The following is a 23,340-nucleotide window of genomic DNA, read 5'->3' on the forward strand; positions in this document are numbered from 1 at the left end:
GCTCATTGCTTCTACTTTCCAAATAGGACAGAAAGTGAAGCCAGCGCAGAGCTCAAGCTGCAAGGAGGTAGCTGGCTTCTTGCCCAATACATTGGTTCGTTTTGAGGCCCCTCCAGCTTCACATTGCTAAAAAAGGATGTTGGAAAGTGTTATACTGGAAACAAGAAACAGTGCGTATCTCTCTCGCTCCCTGCTCGGAGGGAACATCTCTAGGTAAGCTTCAGCTACCCAAAGGGAGAGGAGCAGGCTGCTCTGGTTTCACCTGACTCTTGCTTCACAAAGTACGCACAGGAATAGCGACCAGCCATCAGCCAGTACTAACACTCATCATATTCCTGGCTGCTGCTGAAGAACTTGGCCATAAGATACAGGTGTCAGGTCATACCGCACCCCCTCCAGCTCTTTGAGAAATTCCAGGTCCTGAAGAAAAACACTGTCAGTTTCTTTTTCACTTCGTGCTGGTACCACATGAGCAGAACTGGCAACTGACAGTGTTTCCTTCTGAACCTCCAGCAATTGTTACAAAACCTAAGTATTTTTCCATTATTACTAAAAATGGCAACAAAACCAATCCCTATCTGCCTCACAAAAGCCAGGTTTTCTTGCAAGACTTCTGCCTGGAACTGCCCTAGCACAGGGAGCAAACGCTCCAGAGCAACTCTATCTGCAGCTCTCCTGCAAACATCCCAGTGGTCCCCTTCATCTTCAGCCTCATGTTGCTGATTAAGAAACCAACGTCACCAGTGCTGTGATGATTTTGAGAATGACACTCATTCACCGGATGGAGACTAGAACAGCCATCTTACCCCAAACTGCTAAGCACCAAATTCCACAAAAATAGACTCTCCTTTCCAAACCAGCATCCCTTCCCCGTACAAGGTTTTGGGACCAGCGGGTGGGGAGGGCAGTTACGCAACTGCGGCAGGAACCGAGGGGGAAAATGAATGTCAAAACTTGCTAAAACATCAACCCGGGAGCCTCGTGAATTCAGTCTCTAACATCCATCAAATATGATTAATTTTAATGTCACAACATTTTAATGTCAATTGCTTTTAATGTCACTGCTTCTTATTTACTAGTGCAACCACATTTTAGAGCCGATAAGAGATTCCCCCAAAGAACTTTTAAGATCAAATAAATAAACAATCAAAAATAAATGCGACAAACACAAGCAGCATCCTGGTGCCTCCCTACTATTGTAAGGCTCTTGATGTGGTGAATCTGACTATTTCAAAGGCCAAGGCAGTCGAGAAAGAGCATCTGAGGCTTTCATGTTTAGGGCCAAATTACAACTTAGTAAAAATTTGCTTCTACTCTTCTTTTTCTGACTATGTAATTTGGCTAATTGAGGATGTCTGTTAGACATGGCAGCTTGATATTATTTACATTAGGCTAAGCCCTCAAACAAGGATATGTTTTGTTTAGATGCTGCATAGGAGTACAGAACAAAGACAGTCATGATTCTGGGTATCTTAAAATATGTGTATATTTTTATACAAACAGGCAAATTGAGACTGATGAGGAAACACATGTAAGAGGACTTGAGACTTAAAATCTTTAGGTTATCTAGTGGCTGGGGAAAAACTGGACAGCTGAATCTCTTTTGCAAAACAACAGGGATGTTAACCGCTCACATAATTTCAAACCCATTCAAATACTGCAAATTTTAAAGCCTGTACTTTGATTCAAATTCCCCTCGTTTTATATGCTCATTGGCAGAGACCGAGAAGCAGCAGATAGCTGGGAAAAGAAACAGCACAGAACATATACAAAAAGAGGAGCAATGAAAGAACATATGCTATATCTACATATGCATAGTACTTGCTTGTTGCCTGCTACTCTGGAAAGCAATTAAAGCACCCTCCTCTTAATGCAAGATTCTGGATATACAGCAGCTATTTGAAAGTCAATTGTTTTTAAAGACTTGATTCAGACTGAAAAAACTTGTGGGTATAAACAACAGGAAAAATTGACAAACTTCTGTTTGTGGAGCTTTTTTTTAAAAAAAGCTAGCTGGAGAGGTTAACAAAGCCTCAAACCCCATGGGGTTTCTAAAAAACAACAAAAGAAGCCTCATGCATATCTTTAGAATAAATTATAAGACTGAGGATAAGTCAGGCATCTATTCTAATATGAAACTCAGATGGTTAAGAAAATACGTTTAAGCAGACAAACTAAAGAAAACATAGAAACAGGAAAGTAAGCCTGATACCTGCATGGTCTTTTTTAGAGTCTCAGAACTGACTTGGTCCACTCATCATTGATATACATTTGCCACCCCAATTTTGCACTTGCCGCCTTACTTAATGGTAATGCACTACACAGCTCTGCGAACTACTGCAGTTGTACTTCAGAATGCCTATTTTAAGCCCATAACAGTTCAATGGGACATTAAGTGCACAGTTCCATCAATGTTACCAAATTAAGTCTCAATCCATAATACAATCGTAAGAACGGAATGCAGCATTTAATAGATTTTCAAAGCCAGAAAAGGCAAGTGTTGATCGTCCAGGTTTCCAGTGTAGAAACCACAGAACATCACCATGATGTCTGCACAGTTTGAGAGCTTGCAGTTCCATTAGCATCTCTTTCCAAGAAATAGCCCTACTTGCTCCACTAATAGACTGGTTCAGTGGCACATCAAACTCCCTGGTAAGTCCTTGAATCTTTGCTTCTATCCTGCATTTGTCAAGGTTCAACTTCTAGCTACTGGCTCTTAAAGACCCCTATATTCTAGATTACAGGGCCCTCTGAGAAATTATCCAATAATGACAACAGTGGCTGTCCTGATCTTGGGCTCCATCAAGGACAGGGAAGGTTTAGCATGAACCAGACCCAGCTGTCATTTGATGTTAGGATCCAGGGCTCATTCAGAACCCAGGGTGGGATTTACACAACTGTGTTTAATTCTCTCCCTCTTCACAGGGAATCAGTCACAGCACCCTACCCCTTGATCTGGATGAACTGTCTATCATGTCATCCTTGTGTCTGTGTTCACCCGGACACATTGGTGCTCAAAAAAACCCCAAAACATTTACTATGAAAGGTAAGCAGGTAAAACGTGAGAGGTGCCAAGAGATGCCAGACAGCACATTCTGACAGAGCTTTGTGTATATCTGGCAGCAAGCACAGCCCAGAGCCATCTCCTAGTCCTAAACAGTTCACATTCCTTCCTCAAGCTAAACCCTGCTGGGCTGCATTGTTTCCACAAACTGAAAAGCAGCCTTGTGCCTGGGGTTTACTGCAGGGACCTTTACCCTGACCCAGGCACAAGCTCCTAAACAAAACACCACATTCCAATTTACACATTTCTTCTGTCCTGAACCAGCCAGAGAAAAAGGGCATGGCTGTGAGGCTGCAGGGAGATCTGGAAAGCCAACTCTTCACAAAACCACCTGGGGCTATGGGAAACTCTCCACAAAGCCAAAGCTCAAACTCCAACAGGTTCTCTAGCCGATTTTTGTTTCAATTCCTCTGTCAATCTGAGAAATGATCCAGCCTCTCTTCCCTACTACAGCAGACTCATCAGATTCACTGAAGTTCAGCAGTTCAGACCTGTACACTCAGCTAGTTTCCATGCCTTTTATTTATACTCAGATGCTGGCCACAAAACATTTTCCCCATAAAATCCCAGTAAGCTCACACTGAAACACACTTTGGGCAAATTTCCTGCATAGATCGGTGCCTTCTTTTGCACGGCAAGCTGGGTACGTGTCAAGGATGTGTATATGCTAAATATACAGTTTTCCTCTTTGCTCATAGTACTTCTGCCATGAACTTAAAATCCATTAAAGACAGACATGCAGTCACAGTGGGCTTGTAACAGAACGGTACACCCGCAGTACCAGCAAAACCAGGCGCATTGTCCCTTCTCACAACCCGAAAACAGCAAAAGCAATACTTGAGTCGGCAGTCCTTTAAACAGCCTTCCACCTTCCCCTTCTGGAGAGGTGTAGCCCCACCATTCCTGATACTGGCATCATTAAAAGAGATTCAAAGTACATAACTTCTGTTCAGGAAGACATTAGATATTTATAAGGCTCAATCACAAATTACATTAGATTTATTTCTTCAAGTATATAACCACATAATTTTCCTTAATATTCAGCAGCAAGTTTCCCATATAAGCGTGTGATTCCACATACTGTCAGTTGTGTGCTTTCTTCCACCTCCATCTAATACCGGGCCATTTTGGAGTGAAGCTGTCATTTAGATAAACTGTTAGTCTCATCTGGGCCAGTAGCTCCTACCTCTGTACTTCCATGTTTGCTCTCAGGCAGGAGGAGTCTGACTCACTGCCTGAATCTATGTAAGAAGTAAAATACTTCTGAGGATTATCGTAGAGTTTCCGAGGCATCTGTCAGAGTCTGATGCAATTGTGACAGCTCATAGAACTGAGTCAAGGGCATAAATAACTGTGGTAAACCTATGGGCCACAGTAGGAAGTATGGCTAGATAAGTACATTAGCCATTTGCTGACTATAAATATCAGGAAAAATCTAGCCGGGAAAGAATCCCTTTTTTACCGTGTTCCTGTATTCTTTCCCTCAAACCAGCTCCTATTAATAGCTGTAAACAAGACAGCAGGCTAAGTGAGTATCCTATCCCTTTTCGTACCTCTTAACTCTGTAACACATGCTTATTAGATGCTGGCATTCTGTCCAGGACATGTTTTAATGTGCAAATCTTGCACTGACAATTAACATGCCTATTTGCTCTTTGGCTGCCATATCTGGAGTGACAAGAAATACTCACCCTTCGTTTCCCTGTTTCAAGCCTGAGTTTACCCTCTCAGCCTCCGCCTCCTGTTTTTCTTCAGCCCAGCAAGCTCAGCAAATGGAAAGGCTGCAACAGCTTCGTAACACTGAAAACAGTTTATTATGCTTGCCTAGTGGAGAAGGGAAAAGAAACCCAACGGCTCCATAGTGTAGATAACAGCAGTTCATCGGCCCCAGACCACACAAGTCTTTGCGTCTGGCCCTCATTAACATCTAGAAACAAACCCAGACAATCTGTCTGCCAGGCAACGGGTCTTACTTGACATTTATGCAGAATAAGCCAAGTAAGATGTGCCCAGATGCACAGTCCAATTGATCCTCAAAGATCATTTGGGGAGATTATAGGTACCAGCACGATTGAAGCAAGTGTAATGGTATTCTGAGTAAGATTTACAGTCTGGTTTGTGGTGAGGCCAATTCCCTTGATTAGCCAGCTGCTTCTGGCACCCTTCAGGATAGAAACTGCTGGGGGGGAGGGGGGAGTGGTGCAAAGGGAGGGACATTGTCATGGGTTTGCTCAAAAATGTTTTATTCAGGCTGTTTATCCTCAAAAGAATGTTTTCCTTTTAGATTAAATTATCTGGATTCTGTTTATTCTAAACACAGGAGACAGGACTCAAGCATTTCCTCTTTTAGGAAGTATGGCTGAGTGTATTTCCTACAAAATTTATAAAGAATTGAAGTAAGGACTTGTATGGCTCCTGAAGATTTCAAACTCCTCTTCCCTAAATGCTGAAAGAGCTGACTGTCAGAGCACAGTTATATCCCACTGGCATAAAATACAAATGCAAACAGACAGCAGCTATAAGCTCTTTGGGAAGGGCAGGCTGATAAAAACCATAGTGAAACTATTTACCAATACTCTGCATTGTTTTGTCTGAAGACCATAAACCACAATAAATAATGAAACATTTCCCTTTTTACAGATGGGGAAACCAAGGCTCCAAAAGCACTTGTACAACCACCTACTGGGATTACAGTTGAGATGAGAAGCTAATGAACAACAGATCTGAACCTTACCAGTGAAAATTTTCATTCCAAAAGACTAGAGTCACCACCGGAACTGGAAGCAAAACCACAGATTCCTGTCTTCATCTCTCACAAACAATTCGGACTCTCGTGCTATAAAGATACTACCAAGTTTTATATGCCATTTTACAAGCATGGTCACCCTGTACTTTCTACAAGAAATCTCTACCTACACCAGAAGCACAAGGGAACTGTGCTCAGTCTTCCAGGAGACCAGAAAGCCAGGTAATGAACAAAGCTCCCCTGGCCATAAGGCCAGCTTGTCTCGATGGTCATAGCACAGCTCAGGACTGATGCAAGTCTAATGTTTCAGTATCTTTAATCTCTCACAGCTGCCTAAGACATTCTCCCTGGCATCTACTCTGAATGTTCATGTATTATGTACTACTTCTGGATTGGAAGGGGACACAGAGACTATATGAACAGTGACTGCTATTCAAAATGTCTGCAGAAATAACATTTATCTGCTACATCAAGTCTTCCCTATCTGCATAGCGTGAACATAACCGATGGTGCATGTTTATAAAGCACGCATAATCATTACCTGCTCAATCACTGCTGTTACAATGCATGGTTGGCAGTAGCTGCCCATTCTGTGGCTCCACCAGCTCCTTGTACTTAGGAGAATTCTTCATGTTTTGTTTTTAATTCTGCATCATATTCAGGCCCTAATTTATGCATATTGGCTCAGGATATTTTTCCTTTCTTTTACATTGTCAGTCTGCTTGCCACATCCTTGCTGAAGGGGATTCCTCACTAAGTCCTTCTCTTGGTAGGGCAGGATGGCCTCTTTTGCTTGAGGATTATAGGCTCTGACAGTGCTGACACAGAAAAATAAAACCCCAGAATGATTTAAAGCAATGAGCAGGGCTATTCCCTCAAGATCAGGAGTATATAACTACTCCTGTCCTTTCCTCCTATAACTCAGACCCAGTCTAAACCTGGCTACTCATACACCTTATCCAGAGAGAGCGAGTCAGGGACCCTTTAACAGTCTCCACCCTATCATGCACCATTCACTTGCTGATAAGATTATTGCTGATAAGATTATCAGTCTTTAGAAACAAGTAGATCACATGCTGTGTCTCCCCTCCATGAATCAAAGCATTTACGGCCCAGTGTCACAACAGAAGTCATATTAACTGGGGCTGGGACATGAAGGCATAAAGGGATGAAGAGACTTGAGTATACTCAATAAAAGCCAAGAATGTCACAAATCTAAATCTAGGGCAATTAGATCATACTGCCAAGGCAGACCCATACTGAAAGGGTGCTAGAAGACATCTTTTCAAGAAGAGGGCATTGAGTGAGCTCAGTTCTGATCTACTCTACACAGATCTTCAGAAAAACATGATTTATTTGCTTTAGTGGATTTTTTTCTCCATTCTGCTTATACAAGATCATCATAAAAAATGAAGAAGCATTTAAATCAGCAGCAAAGATGGAAAAGCAGTGCCAATTCCTCCCTGAACAAGCTCCTCCCTTGCAGGAACAGGAAATTAATTTCCCTTCCAAGGGCTAAAGATGTTCCTGTGCCAAACTCACTACACCAGGTGCTTTCAGTGTATAGAGCTTTTCCACCCCACTGCTATGACACTGCCAGAATCTGGAGATTTACAGCAAACATCCCAGACCCCATCAAAGGCTTATGAAGTCCAAAACCACAAGAGAAGATACGCATAGAGCGTTAGAAGAGCTTCAGCATACTCAAAGGATGTCTCGTTGCCTTGAAGGACGCCAGAAGTTGCCGTTTCTCTGGGTAGGTTAGGTTTTTCCACGCACAAGGTTGCAGAAAAGGAAATACTGAGAGGACAACCCTGAGGACAGGGACTAAGAGGAAAGCTATAGCCAGAAGCAAAGCGTGCTGCACACGGGGGTTTGCAGCACATGGTATGATGCTAAAGGCTGCAACTCTGCTTTGTGAGTAGGGAAGACAGGCAGGAGTGGCACAGGAAGGGGCAAGGCTCTCACACATGTCATATGCCATTGCAAAATGATAAGAAGTATTTGAATTCAAAGGATTCTCCTCAGGGAAGGGAGTCTTTGCCAAAGTAAAGGACATGCCTCCGCCCAGCACAGACTCCATTAAGTGACAGTTTTGAAGTATATGGAAAGTGCCCAGAATAGCTGTTTCAGCAGTAGTAAATCACTTACAGCAAGCAATTGTGGTTTTTCCTGTTCACTTAACATATTTCTGAGCTAAGGTAGGGTGTACCATACACCAATATTACATTCTGTAAAACTAAGCATGCATGAATTATCAGTGCAAACAGAATGGAACAGGGAGCAGTGCACATCTTCAGTAGCCCTCAGAGAGCCACTAATAAGGGAGAAAAATGACAAAATGCCAATATTGTCTAAGGGGCTAGTTTTAAAAAAATATCTTCTACATGCATGAATAGTCAACTGCTCTCCCCATCTTTTTGGTTAAAAATGTTTCTAAGGAGAAGGTGAGAGGTAAATAAGAGAGAATGAATCTAAGCAACATTTTCCTTCCCTTTAAAAAAAAATAGCATACAAGTTGTTCTGGAAGCTGAGAAAACCAAGGGAAGAATATAGCGGAACAGTATTTATAATTTCCTATATTTAAACGTCTCCTTATGCAAAAGGACTGATGAAACTATGAAGGCATCTTTGACGATGCCCAAGTACCATACTTTCAGAAAGGTTTCTAAAGGATCTGTGTTCAAGGCCTAACAGATAAAGCTCTGCAATTAGTCCCGAGTACTGGGCAGAAACATCTGGTGCACAGCACCCAAGGTGCGGCACAAGTCTGCTCCATGCTATAGTAAATCTCTTCTGCTAGCCACGCCAGCATTAACTAAAAAGAAGCACAAGGAGCTCAGGCAAAGATAAGGAGAGACACTGTAAGAACTGAATCCAGAAATATTCCAGTTATTCAGAAGATATACAGTCTTGGTGACAAACTGTGGGGAGATTGTTACCACCTGAGGCCTTCAAACCACTCCTGGCTGACTTTCTGAAAGAGAGCTTTTACTCAAGTGATTGAAATGAATGCAAGTGTATGAACAATTAAATCCTCTGCCCTTCAATATACTCCAGCAATCTTCAACGCTGCCTGTGATTTCCTTCTACCTTTGAAGAGGGGCAGCGTTCTGTCTGCAACGCTGCACGAAAATCCCTGTCAGTGTGTGTACATCAGGATCTCAAAGCTTTCTCAGATATGCCTGTAAGATAGATTTCCATTACATTTTCTTCTGTGGCTTTAACATGCTAAAATCCAGAGATGCTGAGAAGTCCAGTAATCCTAACTGCACACTACAGGGTTGCTCAGTAGTTAAGACCATTAGCAAAGTCTAACAACCTTGCTAGCAGATACTGCTTTGTGATCCAGCCAGAATAAGCTCAATGTACATAAGCCCACAATAAGCGAGCACCCTCAGCACCCTATCTGAATGGTTATTCAGATGTTTCATATGTCCAGGTATCTTGGGTTCCCAACTTTTCTTCCTTGTCACTACATGAATTTATGCTCTAGAATTACAACTGGTATCTGGCTGGTTTAGACAGCAAGCAGGAAGAAAACTAGTTTTAAGGCATTCTGCGTTGCTTTGCAAACTTTTAAGTCTACAGTGTTGTAGGGAACAACAAAGAAACAGTCCCTGCCTCAGAGCACTTACAACCCAGAAAATAATATCCTAAATAGTTCCATCTGGTGCAGTAAGACCCAGTTTGTTCCATTCACATTCTCGTTTTGGCTTTCCTCCTCTCTCTGGTGCTTTCACAGAAGAGGGGCAGGGGAAGATGCTCGCTGACAACTCGAGAGAGAAAGAAACACTGCAGAGCCTCCATTGCATTCAATGTCTTTTACTAATGGGTATGTATTCATTGCTATCCCACAATGGAAGCAACATGCCCAGGGCATTACTAAATAGGAAAAAGATGCAAGCTCAAGTAATTAGAGGGAAAAGTATTGTGCAATGCATGATCATTTAGTTCCGAAGCAAAAGCAGCTCAGAATTTTGAACTTCTCTTGTACCAGGTCATATCGGGTCTGAATTAACTAACAGCCACAGAATTGTCTCTTCTGTTTCCTCCAGGGGTAGCCTTGGGCTAAATGGAAGGAACTCTGACAAAGCCAGACAAGCTGGGATCCATTTGCCACACCGAGTGGCACTGATGGGAAGACTCTTCACCCATTAAACTAGTGCCTGACATGTCTTAACAGACTATCACTTTGGACTTCTGCAGCCCCATTTCTACAGTGATTTCAAAGCACTTTATAGCTCATGAGGTTACTACATCTGTGAGTGCTATTACACTTTGCAGAACAGCAGCTGGGGCACAAAGCAGATGAAACCAGCATTTTCAAAAGCACCCCCAAAAATTTGAATGCTTAAAGGACATCCAACAGCACACAGTTGGTGTGACAAAGCTCATGTATCCCTAGACTTGCATCTTCAGAAGTACCGACCCTTTATGACACTTGAAAGGGAGACACTCATAACTAACAGGCACTTAAAAATGGAGCCGGCATTACTAGATCACTGAGTCACCAGCCACACCAGGAAGGGAATCTAGACATCCTGAATGCTGCTTGGACCAGAAAGCACTTGCAATTGCTTAAAGTTTCCCTTTGGAAAAAAAATAAGGTTAAAAATCACAGCATTTGTCAAGACAAAAGCTTTGCTTTGTCTGGGTAAGATTCCCTTTGTCTCCAAGCAAGGGCTTGAAACAATGGAAATAAAGAGGGGGTTTGCCCACAGCACAGACCACATCAGAACAGACAAAGCTGTACTGTGGAAACATCCATCCAGATCAGATGGATTTGGTAGAACAGTTCCAGATGTGAAATGCTGGGACTCCTAGGGGATTAGCACCAAGCTCTCTGCAAATGCCACCTCAGTCACATTCTGTGATGGATGTCTGCAATGGATTTGACCTACTCCAGGCATTGAAACAGTAAATGCCACAAGAACAGAGCTGATTACCAGGAATAACTTGAAGGTTTCAGAACTAGGATAATGCCAAATTGCTCATTTGGAATTGAATTTCTGAACTTTGCCGATGAAACGTATGGGCTTGCTTTTTGCTCAGGTGGCAAAAAATACACAGAGTTCGTATGCTATAGCAGCATCAGTTCTACGAAAAGGCACACTATTCTTCCATCACAGGAAAACAGCTGAGGCTGGCACAGGCAGCTCTGTGACATCCAAGCCCAGGCAGACCAGAATAAACACTACTGCCGCTTGAGAAACAACAACAGGGGATTTATGGCAGTAACAGTAGTAAGTAATCACCAAAACTTCATTCAGCCAGCTCACCATTACATGTCAGGGTAGTAGAGGGTCAGGGATCCTCAGACATCCCATGAAGCTGCATGTTCATTTGATGCTGCTTTCAAAATTGCTCAGGTCCAGCACGGCAATGCCATTGTAAATTGACCCAAGTTCCTAAATATCTAGCTTCTAACATCAGACCAGGTCTGCTGCTCATCATCTATTAGTACAATGTAAAACAGACTCCCTAGTGTTTGCAGAGCCTTGATCTTAGCTGGGGCCTTTAAGGACTACTATAACACAAATAAAGCAAGTAGTTGCTAATAATAACCCCTACACCCAGCAGGCCCAGCTTCACTCACCGCCTAGTGCAGTATGACTAAGGAAATGAAAGGCTTCACTAAATGTGATTGAAAGCTGTGACACCATTTTAAGGCTGTTTCTACACTTGAGCAGTTTGAAGTAACGCTATTAGAGACATCTCAAAATTAGGTAGTGGTCCAGCTTCCATTGGCAATCACACGTTGTTTCATTTTTTGAAGGACACAACAGCTCATAAGACTACTGCTGGTTAAAACACACTGCACCAAATTCTGCACTTCATGTACAAAGAAGTCAGTCATGTCCCCCAGCACTCTCATTTCCCATTTTGAGCACACAAAGCTGTTAGCTTTCCACGAGCAGTACTTCTGCATGCTCATGTCTTACAAGACCCACAGAGCATTTAGCAGACGTTCACTGAAGCTGCATGTTGTTGCACTGAAATGAGTCCTAGTGCCAGTTAATGCCTGGGGAAAATGAAGCAATTTCCTTAATATTACTCAACAAGGCAGGATCCACAGCAGGATTCCCAGCATCCCGCCAGACACTGGCCTCAAGTCTCACTTCAGCAGATTTGCTCCGGAATTACCCTACCACAACAGCGCTCCAAATCTGGCTCTGTACCTTTTTCTGCAGAGGTTTGATAAATGGCCCTTTGTTCAGAAAAAAAAAAAAAAAAAAGCCCTGATGTTGGAGAACGTGGCTCCTTTTTCCTCTTGTCCCTGGAATTGTGATTGGAAATAATTGGAAGTGTCACTGGAAGTAATCAGAAGTGACAGTCCCTGGGCTATAAGGCTTTTGCTTCAAGTCTAACGATCCCCCCGCAAAACAAAACCTAAATTTAAACAATGAAGTCATAAAGTGATTTGCCTTCAAGGTTGAAAACCCTGCAATTTTTTTTTTTTTTTTTAAACAAAAAAAGAAGTTCCTGACACTGTTTAAATTCAATATTCAAGGCTTGCTGTGCTATATTAAAGACTTCCCCCTGCACACACAGAAACACCCCACCATTTCCTGGTACTCTGCAGCCCTACCCTACAGATAACATTTATCAAGCCTTTAAGAAACAAACAAACAAAAAAAAAATAGCCTAAGCAGTCTGAGGTGAGAGACTCAGCCAGCACACCTCTCAAATATTCCAAATACTGGAAAACTACCCAATTCCAACATTTTTGCTGAGGCACAAAGAGGGAAAGGAAACTGAGCCACGTTTTTTCCACAGTCCAGTTCTGGAAAGGCCTCTTTTACCAGCCCAGTTTGTACTAAATGCCATCCAGACACATAAAGACAGGCAGTTTCTGCTCAAAAGAACTTACGGCCTAAATAGCCAAAGAATAAAAGGCACAAGGCAGTGGAAAAAGAACTACAGGACCAACGTGACTTGCCAAGGCCTGGAATAGAGCAGGGAACTGCACCCAGATTCTCATCCCATGCATTGACCACTCCCTAACGCTTTCCTGAGCTGTTGCTTTTTGTTTTACCTTCACGTACTCCAGCAAAGCATCCCATCTCCCTCCACAAAACAGCCTTTGGGAGGCATTTCCACTGACAATATTACACTTGCTATGCCACTGCTCCTCGTTTAAAGATTATAAGGAGCAGTTCAATTTTTGAGTGAACGTTGGTGCACCTACTTTAAGACAGACATACAAATATTCCCCTTTATCAAAAGCCAGAGGGAAGGACGGGGATTCCCGCCTACCGTTTAGTGTAGCTGGCTTCCAGGTTCTGCTTTGCCAAGCGGCTCAGCACAATGGACACCTTAACTGCAAGAGATTACTCCACAGGTGTATATGCTAGCTACAAAAACTAGCTTTTTCTCTTTCATTTGCAGAACAAAGTAATTCAGAGACTAGTCACACACAGCCTAGAATTTCCTTTCTGCCAGGGCTCTCCTGGTAACACAGCAGTCAATCACACCACAAGCGGAGTTTCTCAGCATGTTGGTACCAAAAAGCCATTAATACTTTATCAAATAGCTTATTACAAAGTAAGGATAAGTCCCTCCAGATGGCAGCCGAAGGACCTCAGAGCTTGATAAATTGTAGCTGATGTATTCAGCTGTCTGTCAATGATGTGCCCCTCACTGCTTCTACCCACATTTGAGGATATATTAAGAGGAAAATGGCTTTAAGTTAAAGCTGGAAGGGTTCTAGGCATGTAACTGCTACCTTATCCTTAGGCTCTGTGCACCCACCTGTGACTCGCTTCCTCCTCTGTTATTAGATGGGCTTTACATACTTCTCTACCCAACATGGTCCTGCTAGACTGTTACCCAAAGCTTTATGTCAGTGTGGCACTCACAAAGCACGCTACAAAAGTAGCAGCGGTGCAGTGTTATGGTAGACCAAATGCAGTCTACTCATGGTCATCAGTTGCCTCTAACTGTGCACGCTCCATTTCAAAAGACTGTTTCCAGGAGAGCAGCCTCTCTTCTGCCAATGCATATTATAAGCACAACAGAATTTTCACTGACCTTTTCCTACCGAAGGCAATTAAACTGCAGGCATCAAGCTGAACTTCAACCTTTCTACCTAGTCAGTTGGGAACAAGTCACATACAGTAAGGCTTCATACTTATTTGCCAGCCACAAAAATGGATGTCAGCTACACAGGAGAAGATACAGGCTGAAAATATCCTGTAATGTATATTGATTCCTGTAGGATAGCCATTCTGACATCATGAATCTGGGTCTGGTCCATTAAGAGAAATGCTGAGTTACAACATTTGCTTTTTTAAACTGCCAAATGCTTTCCTAGATTAGATGAAGAAACAGATGAGGACAGGACTTGTTTCCTGACCTTCTATCACCTTCACCACCCTAGTACACACCTTACAGTTGCTCAGTCTTCTTTGCAACTTGTTGGAAAGAAAAGGTAGAGCTGCCTAATGAGTCACCTGAAGAAAACAGGGTACCAAAAAAGTGGCTTGAGAAAAGCCTAGCAATGGTGTTTTGCTGAGGCAGGGCAGTAGCCATCCTCCTCACATTGCCCAGTTGCTATTTCTAGTACCTAGTGAGCTTCTGGGAAAAAGGACCAGCTTTATTCTGGGGTGCTAACCCACTGCTAGAGCTCCCAGTCACTATTGCATACACTTTCTCTGTATTCTGCCCAGGAAAAAGCATGGTTTAGGCAAGGTCTGAACCTGGCAGAGGTGGGCTGTTATTCCGCTCAGCAACTCTGAAGCAGCAGACTGAAGGAAGGAGAGAGGCTAAGAGATGAACAAGATATCCTCCTCACTTCTATTGACTTTCCACCACTTCACACATTTTCCATTGTTGTGCTTCCTGCACATCCATTTCTGCATCCTCCGCTATCCTGTCATTTGAGTATCTATTCACAGACCTCAATGACCTGACTTCACCCTTGGGTTTTTGCTGGGCTACTTCTGTAAACTATTTCTAAAAACAGATGAAGAAACAAAACAGCTTGGGGGATGATGATGAAAAAACAACCAACCAAAACAAACAAAAAAACCCAAAAGACCCATTCATCTTTTAGACAGGACACCACCAAGTTCCCGCTGCACCCAAAGTAGCCTCTTTTGTAACACATTAGTGCATGCAAGACATGCACAATATTGTGAGCACATAAGCCAAGCTTTCTCTGCAAGTGTGCAAAATACATTAGATACACAAACAACGGCTACTGCCTTGGCTAACACAGGGGACTGATTTGGCTAGAAGTCTAAGGTATAGTTTGACGAAGGCTGTGGGAACTATTTCAGGAAAGGCACAGAAAGCAGCTTGCAACACCCCACATCATTGGTACTAGATGTACGCTTGCAATTTAGTATGGTGTAGCAAGCACATTTACACACAAGATTTTTGAAACACACACAAGGCTTTTAAGAGTGACTGTTTACATTTCTTTTCAGGCAGTTCCTGAAAACTAAAATCCCAGACTGCAAACCTGCCTATAAAGCCCTATATTTGCCTTGAGGAAAACAGGGGCCTTTGTTACGATCCTGAGGATAAACATCAGGATATCTCCAAGCCAGTTGTGCAATGACATTTACGGGAAGCTTGTGCTGCTCTTACACAAAATGTCCTTCTGAAGTGGGCCAGAGTACCCTGCAGAAACAGACCACTAATTCTGCGTGGTGGAGACAAGGTCCAGGGTAGGCACAAAGGCAAAAGGACAGTTGTTTTCCATGGGAAATTCAGAAAAGTTGCCTTCCCCCCATCCCCAGCTCTATTTCCGTTAAATAAATTCATCTTCAGAATTTCAACTCTGCTTTGGCATGGTGCTTCTCCTCACTCCGGAAGGTTACCTTTTTGCTCTCCTTTTCTTGCTTGTGGTAAAAGGGAAAAACCAGAAAGGATAAAAATAACCCCCCAAATAAACATTTTTATTTCCTAGATGCTAAAATCTGAAGTACTTCATGCAAAGCAAAGCACTACTAAAGAAAAAAATAGGACATGCCTCATCAAGTGTCTTGACAGAAAGCATTTGATACAAACTACCCTGGCTTTAGAAGAATCTTAGTGTCTCACGAGGAGCGTTAACCCTGATATCCCACCAGATAGCACTCAATTATGTTTAACTCCTTTGAATTCCCCCCGGCGTGCCAAATGCACACACTGCTTTTCTTTGCTCCCGTTCCTTACATATTCCTAGAGCAGTGTTCTATTCAAGAGCTCTTTGCCCTGTCCTACAACTAAATTCACACTATTGTAACAGGCTGAACCTTGCGCACAGTTGATGTTTTGTTGACTGCTTTTGGAGTTTTCATGACAAACAAGTTGTCAGTTATCAATTCTAGGAAGCTGTCTTTGGGAAAATAGTCTTTTGAGCTAAATACAGCAGGAAGTTACCTGCATTCCTTCAGAATCCACCAACACAAAGAGAAGGTGAAATCCATACTAAAATCACATACAAAACCCCTTTTCACAGCTACAGAATTTTCTTTTTGTACTCCACTCCTGGAGCCAAGGCTGATTTTGTTAAGTGCTAAAAAAACATGGGGCAAACCCCTTGTTCCACCAAGCTTCTAAATACACCATGAAACAAATAGGGAAAGGCAAAAAAAAAAAAAGAAACATCAGAGGAGTCATGGGAAAACTAGGAAATAGCAATCATATTATATACGGTTAGTAAACACAGAAATTTGGGAAATACCTGGAAAATCAACAGAGATATAAAATCCATTGGCTTAGTTTTCAGGTTGTTTAGAACAATCCCCTTTGCTTTTTACTAGTTCCAGGTAGAAGCATACCACTAAAATGTAAAACTTCCCAGTAACCTCACTGAGAGCAGGAGTGCTTTTTTATAAAAGCAAACCACAACGCTACAGCAGTTCTTGCCCTTGCTGGAGTGTAGCATTGCAAGGATTTAAGGAGAAGGATCTCAAGGAGATGCGATAGGGCACGCTGCAGGTTGCCTGCGCTCTTAAAGCGGGAGAGAAGGCCAGAGTCAGTATACTAGAGCACAGCCCCAGGCTGACCTACCACTGCTGAATGCTGCAGAGCCGCTTCCGTATCATCACAGATTTTCAAGCCAGAAGCCTGGTGAATACCTAGGCGAACGCATGCTGTCAGACCCGATTCCTCATGCCAACAGGCACTGGAAGGATCTGCACCATAACCTTTTTCCCAGTGCAGTGAGACAATCTGAGTGTCTTGGTGTTCAACACAGCCGCTGTATTCCCCTGGGACAGTGCTGTAAGAGAGCCCTTGACTTCAGAGCTTAGAGGGCAGAGCTCAGCTCCATCAGTACAGAAGGTACTTCTGCTGCTACAGTTGCACCCACTCTAGCCACATCATCCCAGTATAACATACTCATTGTCATACACTGAACACTTCTTTGTTAGACAATCGTAAGTCACATGCAGCGTGCACAATTGTGAGCAACGCCTAACACTAACAAAGGTTCGCTGCCAGTAGCAGGACGCCAGATAGCCGGATGACTGATCTGGCTTGGTGCATCTGCTGCTTTGGATCTTGAACCCATCAGTTTCCGAAGGGCAAAAGCACACACCTGCCAACAAGTGAAGAAAAAGCGCTCAATATCAGCATCAACACCAGGCATACAAGCAGTACCCATGTGAACATATTTGATTAAAAGAAAATTAACTTTTTACTTTGTTAGAAAGCTCATTAAAAATATTCAAAAGTGACTTGGAGGAAGTGAAAAAAGGCAAAGGAGGCTTACAGCACCTGAAAATTTAAACCAATTCAGTAAGACATTTAAATGAAAGCAGTTGCTATTTTTTTACTGGCTGAGAAATGCAACACGCTGTTATAAAGTTTTTACACTCAGAAGTGAAGAATCACAGATATTTCCCTTGGGATTTTCCATTTTGATTTTCAAGAGTGCTGTGTTTTACACAAGGAGTTTGAAACAATTTTAAAACAATTTGAGCTGTGGACTGAGAGCAGAATCAGATGTCAAACACACATGTAGGCACACACATTAGCATACATCACCTTCCACCCTTCACTCCTTCCTGCTTCATTTACCTAGGCTTTACTATAGAAGTAAGCATGGTGATGCTGTTGCTCACACTTAGGAAAGTCTTTCATCTTGTCTTGTTTTAAAAGTCTCCTTAATACTAATGAATTTTCATTTCCTGTCTCCTCACACAGCTGTTCACTTGCCCCAGAGAGGTAAACAGTGCAAGAGACGAGGTCTGTATATATTAGCCATGCTGTTAGTATGCCTGATAATGAAAACGCAAACCAGGCAGCCCTCCTTTCAAGTTTGCTTGGCTTCTCTAAACCCTTTTTTCCAGTCTTTCTTAATCAGCAAGAAAAACAAGCCATCATTGGCACTTCATAACTTTTTACTGCAGAAAATGAGCTGGACTTTCCCTAGCTAGCAAATCAGACTCCCCATCCTCTTTGTTGTCAGGACAATCTAGGAACAGGGAACCACAACACTTCCTTCCTTTTCCCTTCTAATATTGGTGCATGAAGCTAGATGCAGAGCAGAAAGTGCAAGTTATCTGATGACAAGACAGGTAAAGCAAGGGCAAGACAAGGGGCAGTTCAATGACTAACATGGTACCAGGGAACAAGACATTCCAGGTTTTGCTATGAGCTTTGGGAAGCCACTCGTCATCCAAGCATTGGCGAGGGGAGGACAACTACAGAGGCTGAGAAACTTGACTCATAGATGAGGGCAGGGACCATCTTTTGGTTTGTGTTTATGCATTACCAGCATAGTGGAGATGCCTAGATGCCAAACGCAAGAATAACGATGATAGAGCCCATTGTGCTTTATAGATAAAAGCAGCACTAGTCACGGGGAGGTAACTTGTCATTACATCACAGCTAAAAGCACCTTTTCTGTGGCAGCAGCTTACTGCTTCTGCTCCAAGCCTTCAACATGGAATGTTCAGCAGCAGAAAAGGGTTGGTGGATCAAAGACTGCAGCTCTCATTAGACTCCATCAGTGAGGTAAGCAGCCTACCCTTCTGTCTCCCAAGCTCCACAGAGCCACTTTCCTGACCATTTCCGCAGGGCTGACCCAGCCCAGACACTTCTGGCAGAAGCCTATCTGTTCTTCCTAACCTTGCTGTCTCATTTCCTGGAGTCTTCTTGAAACGCTGTCTCCACCATATTGAGACATAAATGGCCAGGGCAGATGTGCAGGGGTTCAAACTGCTGCCCGCACTCCCCTGCAGATTCTGCAGCATGTCCAAGCCCCCTGTCACATTCCTACAGATAAAACCTTTGCTAACATCAATCCTCAGAGAAAAAACCACCACCACCTTTTGTACAATTTATTCAGCAGCTCTACAAATGCTGCCTGTCTTTGATATCTAGGCATCTGGCTAGTCTGTACTCCACACCTGTGAGACTTAAGGAACTGGGCTGTCCCCTAAAACATTTCTTTATAGCTGTCCCCCCCCCCCCAAAAAAAAAAAAAGTCTGTTCTACCTGTGCCCAGCCACACCAGTTCACCACCTTGTGGGGCTCAACTCTTCCCAGGGAATCGAAGACCAAACCACTTTTTCCACACCTGTGCCACCCAGGTTCCTGGGGCACGGGAAGACACAGGAATCGCAGCTTTTGCCCGACCACAACAGATTTCAAAGCTGTCTGCCTGTCAGCACGATCTGGTGAGCCGAATGGAGACAGCAGCTCACTCACCACATTACAGTGCCTCTGGAGATGCAGAAGCCCAGGCTGCTTCCGAGCCAGTCTCACAAGCCCCCTCAAAGACCTCAGGGCTGCAAACTCTTTTCTCCATAGGCTATGGCTTTAACAAACAGCTCTCTTCAGCCCTTCTGCCCTCACTCTAATGTCTCCTTTCCCATTCTCCACTCCTCTCCTATCCAACAGTCTACCTCTACCTCTTTTCTTTCTCCTTTTTCAGCAGCCCTCTTTCTTCCCATTTCTTGCCTTCCCCCTTTATCTCCCTTCTCCCATCCTTCTCCCCCCCAGCTCCTCCCTCTTGCACTTCAACACATCTGTTTCTAATCTTAGGCATCAATTGGAAACAATACCCCCTTTTTATTTTAAAATCTCAATGTTAAATGCCCAAGCAAATCAAAACAGAGTTAAACAAATTTGACACTATGCCTGAAACAAAGACATTTTGTTCACCTTGTTTTGCTAAAGACATTCAAGCCCCTCACTAGTTCATTGCTTAAAAGCGCTGTCTTCTTTAAACAAGAAACATACATTCCAAAATAAGTCTGTTTAACCACCACTTCTAAAAAATGAATCCAGATATTAAAAGATCTCTGGCTATCAACCTGCTAATAAAGCAACAAGAAAAGCATCAGAACCCAGACGACACCGAAATTGGAGTTTTCCATAAAAGTTTTTTTCTTTACAAATCCCTTTCTCTAGCTCATCAGAAATGAATTTCAGTCATGCAGAGAGGGCGCGTGGAAGTTTAATTAAAAATGCTAAACAAAACCAAAGAGCCAACCTACCTAAAAAGAGAATTGAAAACGCAGACATTCCGTCTCCAAGCAAGAGGGACTTTTCCTCCCTTTTTCTTCCTTTCTCCCAGGAACAGCAGGCAGACCTGCACAGGATTCAAAGGAACGCCTCTGGAATGCACTGAGTGTAATTGCATCCATGTGCCAGAAAAATAACCAACTTCACTCTTTCTTCCCTTCTGCTATTCATCTCCTTGTCCATATTCCATCCAGATTCTGCAAGAGATTTTAGATCTCTGCAGCTGTAAGTTCAGGCCTTTGAGTTTCTGGAAAAGAAGACACAGGCAGTGCAGCAAGGAGTTCACATCTATGGCAGCATCGAACAATTTTGCTTGTCTGAAAAGGAGAGAAGCAGGGGAAAACACTGTGCTCAATGTTCACCACATGGCTGCCTCCCAGAAGAGCCCCTCCCTACCATCAGCTGGGATTAATAGTGAAGACCAGTCATGTGGGTGAGGTAGAGCTAATTTCTAGCAATACGATATATTTACCTTGGAAGGAGAAACAAGAGGATTTCTCTAGTGCCAAAACAGTTAAGTTTGGAGGCAGTAAAGATCCAGCATGGAAAAAAATCAGATTCGTCACTCAAGGGCTAGAGAGACTCTCGGAAAAAAGCACACATGCTCTTCAGAGTGATAAACACACTCACATGTGTACATTATTCTCTTTTGTAGCTAGTAAATTGCAGAATTAAAGCTTTTAGTATTACTGGAAAACTTACTCTGTTTGCTTCATAGCTTCCTCTGAATTTCTAGGGGAGAAAAAAATTCCTGAAAATGGATTTAATTTTGCATTTTATCTGTGCTTCACTGATGAGAGAAAAAGCCAAATCAAGCAGAAATTGGTTGTCCACATTTGGTGACTGTTACAGAATGCAACTCATAACTGACTCCCCAAAGGCCATTTTAAGGCAGCCCGAGACCTTTACAGTCCATTTTCCGCTTCACCCTAGTGCGGATAACAAGTTTTAAAAACCAGCTCAGATACTCCATTCCATTTCTTGCTATCACAGCAGTGGCAATAAGCCTCTCAGTTTCTGTAAGTAGTATCAAATGTGGAGAGGAGTAGAGCTCACATACAATGACTTTGACCATCTACTGAGCTCAACCAGCCAGAACAGAATTTTTTTATTCTTCAGTAAAACCTGTATAAATCTTGCTGCTCACAGCAAGGCCGAGGAAACAGTGCTGTTTTACGTGTGCGCATATACACAACTGTTCTGATCTACTGCGCTTCACACATACATGGTCATGCTTACACCTTTAAATCCATGTGCCCCAGGCTACATCTACTCTTCAGAAAAGCAAAGGACTTCCAGCCAGCCTACTTGGCTATTAACAGAAGAGTAACACTGGCTACCTGAAACTCTACAGTGGCTGTAAAACCCATTCAAGGAACTGAGTAAGCATTTGGGTGGCTATCCTGTGCTGATCTGGGTGTTGCCACAGCTATACAGATACCAGGACCCTAGCTTATTAGTTGGAATCTAAGACACATCTACATAAGCAGCAAGTGTATATTTTTTTAAAAAATAGACACATTCAAGTGCCCACCATGCACAGCAGACAGGTAAATTTGTTTGATTTACAATCTTGTGCAACTTGGGGCCAAAGGAAAGCTTTGGAAGACAGAAGAAAAATCCTTTCCCTTAGGAACACTCATGAAAGTATTTCTAAGACCCAAGATAAAGAGCAGTCCATATGCACGGCTGCCAGCCTGTGGCTTGAGACCTCTGACTTCAGTCTCAAGCTCTCATTAGCTCCCTGTGTAACCCCATCCACACATAGTTTCTCTGTCCCTCCCTTGTAAAATCAGGGATAGCATGCTCTCCCTCTTCAGGGATGAAAACAGATAGAGCAATCTTTATGAAGTCCAGAATGAGGGGCACTATACTCAGAAATACTATAGGAATTCAGTATCTTAGCTCTTCATTACGGTAGATTATTTTCAGGCATTTCCTGGAAGGCAAGAAACACAGCTATCCTGGACAAAAAACAAACCCTAAGCTCAGGTAGACCCCAGAGAGAAACAACGTGGGTAAAAATTCTCCTTCTGCATCCTGTTTCATTAAAGTTTCATTTGCCCCTCCCAGCCTCAGATGGAAACAAAAGCAGCATTTGGCTCCTCCTCTCCAAAACAGCTGTTCTCTCTGTAACAGTGAGAAAGTGTTTTAATCAGCATATTCAGCTAATACAGACTGGTGATGCAAAAGCAACCGTTATCAGGTCAATATAACAGTTCCTACAGGGCAGCTGTAGCTATCCCATCTATCCATTTCTTACGAGCTGATTCCTTCAGAACCTTTCCCCAGACACTTGACCAAACAGGCTGCTGGTTTTCAAACACTTGAGTGGATCTAAGAGACCACCATTGATTTTTAGTGCAGGACACAAATCAATGAAGAAAAGTGCATTTAATCCCTTCCCCCGCTCTCCAAAAGCCAAGCAGCCCTGAGCTTGTCTCTCTGCATTACAAGTCTGACAGAAGATGTCCCAAGCTACGCTGCAAGCACCCAGCATGCTGCTCCGCTTTAATACAATCAATTCATCAGGAACCAAGGCAGAGGGAAGTGTTGTCACCCTGCACTCACTGCTCAGCCTCCACTGAAACCCGGAGAGCTGGGATGCACACGGAGGAGGGGGATGTGGAGAATGGAAGAGGAGGTCATGCATGCAAAAATCTCTTCATCATCTTGGACGAGCTATTCCACAGCCTGTTCTCACATTCAGGAAGCTCCTCAAGAAGTTGTGCTTTGGAGTTCGGTGGAGATTCTCCCTCTGGTGTCCATAGCTGTTGCGGCAAGGGCATCTAATAGCACCAGTGAGGGGCTAGTAAGGGCTGGTGTAAGTCCATAGGGACACTTGTTCCACCCGCACCAGCGCATCCTCTCAAGACCTTTGCCGACTGTGTTTGGGGAGCAGGTACTATCTCCAGCACATTGTTTTTCCAGAGGAGCCAAATTTTTCCAGGAGGCTTGTGAATGCTTTTATCTGTTACTGTACAATGCTAGCACAGCATGGGAGATGTGCATCACACACTTCTCAGCAGGGAGAACAATGAAAAAGAAATTGATGTTT

The 23,340-nt window shown here is 43.1% G+C and overlaps 1 protein-coding gene across 1 annotated transcript in view; it reads right to left on the reverse strand.

Annotated features, from left to right (window-relative positions):
- LOC119158232 (CXADR like membrane protein) overlaps window positions 1-20,648 on the reverse strand; it is a 44,282-nt gene extending 23,634 nt beyond the window's left edge. Inside the window, exon 1 of the mRNA XM_037409923.1 lies at window positions 20,255-20,648. Within this exon, the coding sequence (XP_037265820.1) occupies window positions 20,255-20,282 (28 nt within the window). The 5' untranslated portion in view covers window positions 20,283-20,648. The remainder of the gene's footprint in view (window positions 1-20,254) is intronic.
- Window positions 20,649-23,340: the final 2,692 nt, after the last annotated feature.

Source organism: Falco rusticolus, chromosome 16 (genome assembly GCF_015220075.1).
Source record: "Falco rusticolus isolate bFalRus1 chromosome 16, bFalRus1.pri, whole genome shotgun sequence".
NCBI lineage: Eukaryota > Metazoa > Chordata > Aves > Falconiformes > Falconidae > Falco > Falco rusticolus.